The sequence below is a fragment of the Fonticula alba genome, assembly GCF_000388065.1.
Source record: "Fonticula alba strain ATCC 38817 unplaced genomic scaffold supercont2.2, whole genome shotgun sequence".
NCBI lineage: Eukaryota > Rotosphaerida > Fonticulaceae > Fonticula > Fonticula alba.
Window position 1 is genome coordinate 2,962,457 of NW_009242972.1, and position 7,079 is coordinate 2,969,535.

Consider the following 7,079-nt stretch of genomic DNA (forward strand, 5'->3'; position numbering starts at 1 on the left):
ACACAAACACGGAAACACAAAAGCACACGCTCCTCGCCCCTCGCGCCTTCCGAGTCCTGCCTTCACGCCCTCCCCGCCGCACCCTCCCCCCGCTGCGCCCTGGCCCGCCTTCGGCCTTTCGGATTGGACCCTTCTTCCCGGCCCGGCCCGCGAGCAAATCCAAGGGACAATGTCCGATGCGCACACCCCGGGCGCCGGCGCCGGCGCCGGCACCGGCGGCTGGCACGCCCTGCTGCTGAGCACCCTGCCCCGGCTGGAGTTCGACCCCCAGACCGGCGAGTACTCCGATCCCCACTTTGATGTGGAGCAATTCCACACCCTCACCTCGGGCAAGGTGGCCGTCATGGCCGTCATCATCGGCACCCTGGTCATCAACACCCTGATCTTGGCGTACATCCTGTACCACCGCGCGTACAAGCCCTTCCGCGCCAAGCAGCTGGACATGGTCACCTGGATGCACATGGGTGCGTGCTTTGGTCGCTGGACACCTTGCCCGCTTGCTCGTGGGGGGGGGGGGGCACATCGGTGATCGAGCCGGGCCCTGCAATATGGGCCCGGCCAAGGCGCGGGGCAGCCGCGAATGAGCCGGGGTCCTGACATGCGCCGACCAATCCCCCAACCGCCGACGCGCCACCCGGCGGCCTGGCCGCTCGCCGGCCTCCGATGCAGGCGGCTTCTTCCTCAACCTGGCTACCATGGTATGTGCTCGGGGGGGGGGATGTCGCCAGGGGGCTTTCGCCTCTCCCTCTCCCTGCTGGATCCCTGGTCGAGCCATTGTCCTGACCCGATGCTCTTGCCTCCCCGGGGCCCCGTCCCGCGGATGCCGCCCTGCCGCCCGGCCGAGCAGCGTGCTGTTGGCGTTGTTCCCTACCTCGGCGGCTGGATCTGCTCCCTGACTCGTGCGTTGCAAGGCCGCCTCAGCGGCCGGGCCTCCATGCCGGGCCGCTGACACGCTGTGCCCCCCGCCCCGCCCCCCTCCCCACCTCGCTCGACTGACAAACCGCCATTCGCCGTGGACGGCTCGGACAAACGCCCAGTCTGGCTGCTTGTGCCGCTTGGCAACGGGGCCATGATGACCGGCTTCTTCTTCCGCATGTGGAAGGTGCGTCTCCTGGGGCATGGCCCGCGCGTGCTGGTGCGCCGTTTCCGGCGCCATACGCACCGCTGCCCGCCCCTCGCTGTGCCGATGCCGCCATGCGCCGGCACAGAGCCACACCGCCACACACGCGCACGCACGTGGGCATACATGCGGACAGGTGGACGCCCATTGCTGGCGGCCTGCTTTTGCCCGCGGACACCGGCACGACACATTCTGACCCTGGCAAAAAAAAAAAACAAAAAACAAACACCCCGCAGCTGTACCTGATCTTCCACTACAAGCGCTACTCCAAGCGCATGCTCTGGGGCGGGACTGCCCTCTACTTCCTGCCGAATGTCATCCTCGCGGTGGTCTGCACCGCCAAGAAGTCCTACGGCCCGGTCGTCGTGGTGCGCCCTCCGCCCGCTGCCCGGCGCGCTCCTGGGCCCCCTGGTGTTGTGCTCCGCCGCCCCGGCGGCGTGCCTCTCTGCCCGATGCCGCTGACCTCCCCGTTGCCTCGCCGACCAACGCCCTGACTCGCGAAATGCGCACACGCTCCCCCCCCCCTCCCCCATGCCGCACCTGCACCACAGAACGGCACCGAGGGCTGCTTTGACCATGGGACCCTCTTTGCCATCATGCTGATTGTCAAGCTTCTGGTGGACATCTTCGTTCTCGGGGTGCGCCGCCCTCCAGCCGGCCTCGCTGGCCCCCCGGTCCAGAGAGAGTCTCCCAAGCCCGGGCCGATGGCCCCGTGCTAACACCCCCGCTTGCCCGCTCGCCCCCCTCGACGGCCCTCGCCCGATGCCAGTTCCTTGCCTTCCACAACCGCAAGGTCAAGCAGAAGTACTTCAATGAGTACAAGCAGACATCCATCCAGATGGGCTTCTTCTTTTTCATCCTCATCATCTTCCTGGTCATGCTGGTGCCGCGCCTGTACCGCAAGCCGCTGGGCTATCTGATTGCCCTCACGACGCTGGCCCTGTCGCACGTCACCTTCTACGGGACCATCACCATCCCCCTGTACAACCAGTACGTCGGGCCCATGCCGGCCAGGGCCCACCGCGCCCGCTCTTGCCGCATGGGGCGCCCCCGCCGGTCACTGACAACCAGTGCGCAGCATCTTCCACCGGGAGCGGTACCTCCAGCGGTTCCTGGAGAGCTTCAAATTGGACATCGACAGCGGCGGCGGCCTGCCCAATGTGGACAGCACCTCCGGCAGCACGCAGAAGCCCAACGCCCGGAGCACCCGGCAGAATGCCGACAACATTGAGATCACCACCAGCACCGGTGCGTATGCCGCGTGGGCTCCCTCCTTCGCGGGGCTTCCTCCCTGGTCGCCACCCGGACCCGGCCGGCAGAGGGTGTGCTGGGGCGGGAGAGGGGGGGGGGGGGGGACTGCTTCACTCGGTGCCGGGGCGCCCCGGCGTCAGGGGACCTGCCGCCTGCACACGTCGCACATGCGAATTGCCCATCACCACCCGAGCGCCGGCCCTCTAACCTTGCCGCCATGCTGCTCTCGTGCGACGCCCCCGGCCCCTCGGGCCCCCGGCCCGGGCCTGCTGCTCGCACGATTTCAGAGAAGTCGGGCACCGCGCACTCGGACGTGTGGAAGGGTGGTACGTGCCTTTCGCCTTTCGCTCCCCCTCACTCCAGCGCCCCTGTATTCCCGAGTCTGTCCCGCGCCAGCCGCTCGGCGTGCGCCGGCTTCCCTCGGGGGCCGACAGCACGCGACCGGTGGCTCGAGCGTCTGCCGCTCCTCCACCCCGCGCAAGGGGGTCGGGGCAGGGGTGGGGACCTTTTTCCTTGTGTGGCCGGCCTCCCTGCGCACGCCTGGGGGAAGCTACAACACTGGGAGCCGACGCCAAGAGGCCCGATGCGGCGGCTTGGACACGCGTTGGCCGAGGGGGGGCGGGGGGGGGGCAGGGAGGTGGAAGCGCGCTTGCTATGGAGTGCCCAGGCCCGCGACGCACGGCGCAAGTGGCCCGAGAGGCGGGGAAGCCTGGAAGCGACGGCCGGCGCAGCGGTCCCACGTCCTGGCGCTCCCGGTGCCCATGCCTGCGCGTCCATCCGGGCACAAGCGAGTCTCTGTCTGACAGGGGCGGGGGCGGGGTGGAAGGGCGAGGCGCCATGGGGCAGTCCGCGGGCGCGAAGAACAGCGAGCAAGAGCGAGAGAGAGAGAGAGAGAGAGAGAGAGAAAGAGAGACCGGGTCATTGGAACACCGCTCCGGGTACACCCCTGCTGCCCGCTTCTCCCGGGATATTGATACCCAGTCTCTGTCCCATGCCCGGCCGTCGTGTGCCTCTCCCTTCCATGTGTCGTCCCGTCCCCTTTTCCGTGTGCGCGTCGGCCGTTGCCTTGCACGCCGCCGGTGCGCATGCGCACGTGCATCTGCCTTTGCCGGACTGCCGCCCTGTAGACTTGGAGGCCAATGATTACACCAATGGCAACAGTGCCACTTGCTCGGGGAGAGTGTCTCCCGAGTAGCATTGCCGCGGTCCCCGGCATGTGCCCCCGCGGCGGCCGGCCTTTTGGGCCCCCCTCGCCACGGGCCCCACCGGGCGGGGTCGGGCCTTCGCCGGCTCGGCGCCGGCCCCTGACGCCACTGCTTTGTCATTCACCAGTCCCGGTTGTGCGGATCCCCCCCCCCCCCCCCCCCCCGGAAGGGGTGTGGGCCCCATCGATGTGCCGCCCTCGGCCCATGGGCCGACATATGCTGGCCAGGCCACCGGGGCTGCCTCCATGCCGCTGTGCCGGCCCGGCCGGCTGGGTCGGCCCTTTGCGCCATGCAGTCCCGCCCGGCCCCTCTTTCCCGCCCCCTCGCCGCCCTGCCCCTGGCCGTGGTGCGCCCTCTGGCTCCTTCGCCGGTTGTTGGGTCCCTTGCCCGGGCCGCCCTGCCCCCCCTCCCCCCCCCGGGGCCAGCCCTCTCGCCCGGTCCGCTCGCCACCGGCCAGCCGCACATGTCACTGCCCGAGGGAGACCGGCCGACAACAGGGGCAAGCCAGGTGGACGACCTGCCCCGCCTTGTTGCTCCCCCCTCCCTGCCCTGGGACCTGGACCGGCGGGCCGGCACGGCGTCGACCGACCCCGCCCAGGCCCACAAGCCGAGGCGACCATGCCCGAGCGCCCGCGTGTGCGTGCCCGCGTGGGTGCGAGTGCGAGTGCTCATCCCGCCGTGTGCCGAGGCGTGCTTGCATGGGCGCGCATGGGCGCGTCTCGCACGAAGCACAGCCGACGGGCCATGCGCAGGGGCGCACCACGCCCACCCGAGAGGGCACGCCCGCTTGCCGGGGGGTCGGGGCACAGCGGCGGCAGGCGAGGGCAGGGGGAGGAGGGGGGGGGCGGCGGCGGCGGCAGGAACCCCGGCCATCGGGTGTTCCCGGGGGCGCTGGCCCGGGGAAAGGCCGCTCGATCCCGAAGGCGAAGAACCCCCCTTTCACCTGAGTATTTTGTCCTTGAATATTACCTAGAACTAGATTGCATCTTGGCTGTGTCCTGCACTTGCCCCCTGCGCGCATGCACACGCACGCACACAAACGCAGACATCTCCACGCATGGGCATGCTCCTCCCTGTGAAAGTGCCCGTGGCAGGCTCACCACCGCCCTCTCGAGCCGCGTGGGGCTCCTTGCCCGGCATCGCTAGGCTTTGCCGCCCCCCCCCCCCCCCACCGGAAAGAAGCCGGCCGCACCACCTCCTGCCGGGACCCATGATCTAACACCTCACCGTCCCTTGCCACGCCGCCCTCCCCCCGCCCCCTGCCCGGCATCTCTTGGCATCGCGCCCGTGCGCGGCGGCTCTCTCCCCCCTCTCTCCCCCCCCCCCGTCACACAGGGTCCATGGACCAGCGCCAGTACTCGCAGCAGGTGAGCATCGAAATGAGCGACTTCGAAAGCACCACCGAGTTCACCGACCACCAGGGGGCCATGGACACCGAGACGTCCTTCATGGGCGCCGGCATGGCGGGCGGCCCCCTCGGCACGGGGGACACCAGCATCCAGGACAAGCTGGACACGATGGCCTCCTTCGACCGGGCCGAGGCCATCCCCCACCAGCCCCCGGCCGGAGGGGGGGCCTTCTCGCGGTTCGGCGGCGGCGGCGGCGGCGGCCGGGCGGGGTCCGGCGCGGGCGCCAGCGGCCCGGGCCCCGGGATGTACCCCGGCAGCCAGCACCCCCCGGAGCCCATGGGCCCCGGGCTGGCCAACCGTCGGCCGGGCCTGCTCCAGCCGACCGACAGTGATGCCTCGGCGGAGTCCCTGTCGCACGGGGGCGCCCCGGGCCGCGGGCACTCCAGCGATTCCCTGCACTGTGGGTCGTCCTTGAGCGGGTCCTTCGGCGGCGGGGCCGGCAGCCCCGGCAGCGGGGAGTACCAGCCCGGCCGGTGCTCGCCCTTCTTCGAGGAGCACCACTCGAACTCGCTGGCCTCGACGACCATCCTCTCGGCCTCGCCGTCGGCCGGCGTGCTCAACCCCAATGGCGGCATGGGGGGCACCGGAGGGGGGGGGGCCCTGTGGCATATCTCGGAATTCACGCCGCCGCCGCCGCACGGCACCATCGTGCCCGCTTCGCCGGCGGCGGCCGCCGCCGCCGCCGCCGCTGCCGCCGCCTCCGGTGCCATTGGCGGCCCCAGCTCGGCCTCCTCCGTGCGGTCGGGCATCGCGCCCGGCGCCAGCCCCCTGTCGGGCTCGGTGTCCTCCCTGGCCGGGGCCGCCGCCGCCGGGCCCAATGGCGGCGGCGCCGCCTCGCCGGCGGCCATGTCGCTGGCCGCACGCAGCCCGGGCAGCCAGGGCGCAGGGGCGTACGCCGCGGCGTCCCCGGTGGCGGCCGACTACCCCCAGCAGTCGGCCCATCACCACCACCACCACCACCACCACCACCATCTGCACCAGCAGCACCCCCACCAGCCGTATGCGCCGAATGGCCGGCCGCTGTCTTATGTGTCCGTGAGCTCGGTCAGCGGCGGGGGCACCAGCGCCGGGCCGCCCCGGTCGCCGACCCTCCACCTGCCGCCCTCGCTCATGCCCAACGGGTACTATGGCGCCGGGTATGCCGGCCCCCCGGGCGGCCAGGCGCCCGCCCCGGCCGGCGACTCGCTGGTCGCCACGGAGGACTCCACCGGCAGCGGGTTCATCCCGCCGCTGTCGCCCCTGGCCATGGCGCCGTCCCCGGGCGGAGGGGCAGGCAGCCTCGCGGCGCACCTTCCCATGACATCGTCGCCGCTGGCCACCGCCGGGGCCATGGTCACGGGGCCGGCCGGCCGGCCGCACCTTTCGCCCCACAGCTGGCACCAGCACCAGCCCCACCACCAGCCCCACCACCACCACCTCTCGGCCGCCAGCCCGAGCACCGGGCCCGTGCGGGACTCCGTCCTCGATGGCCTGGAGGAGCTCATGGCAGCCGGCTTCGCCTCGACCAGCGACTGAGCGGCCCAGCGAGAGGGGCCAGTGCACTTGGAACTGGGGGCCGGCGCACCCCATCGACACACGCGCCGGGGCGGGTCTCGGCATGAGAGGCGGGGCCGGGGGGCGGGGGCCGAGCGGCTCTCCGGCCAGAGTGGTGCCAGGGGCAGGCGCTCCGGCCCGTGCGCCCGCGCAAGGCCCCCTCCTCCGGGCGGAACACCCGCAAGCGGGCACTTTCTTCACCCCCGCCGCCCCTGTCCCCGCCGCTCCTTTCTCGCCCTCCGGCGAAACAAACAAACACTTTTGCAAACGTGTGCCCCCCGTTCGCTGGCAAGTGTGCTGATGAGTGCAGGGACAGGGCAGGAGGGGCGGCTTTGATGGGAGCAAGACCAGCCTCATCGCGCGGAAGAGGCCCCCCTCCCGCGAGATGGGCTTCACATGGGGCCGGCATGAAACGGGCCCGGCGGCTGACGAGGGCCCATTGTGGGCCTTCTTTTCGGCGGCATTGGCCGGGCTGAAATGGCAGGCTGGCCGAGGGCCTGGGCGGGGGGAGGCGGCGCAGGGAGGCGGCTCCGAGGCACCAGCACGGGGCCCCGGTTAAAC

General features: G+C 71.4%; 1 protein-coding gene across 1 annotated transcript; it reads left to right on the forward strand.

The window, feature by feature from the left end:
* Positions 1-169: 169 nt before the first annotated feature.
* On the forward strand, positions 170-6,640 carry H696_01622 (hypothetical protein; the record flags this gene model as incomplete). The annotated part of the gene is made up of 10 exons (XM_009495525.1): positions 170-464; positions 670-698; positions 848-899; positions 1,038-1,102; positions 1,357-1,488; positions 1,672-1,758; positions 1,890-2,110; positions 2,199-2,368; positions 2,659-2,697; positions 4,912-6,640. 10 exons carry the CDS (start codon positions 170-172, stop codon positions 6,498-6,500), a joined length of 2,679 nt encoding a protein of 892 aa, XP_009493800.1. The 3' UTR covers positions 6,501-6,640.
* Between the last annotated feature and the right edge of the window lie 439 nt (positions 6,641-7,079).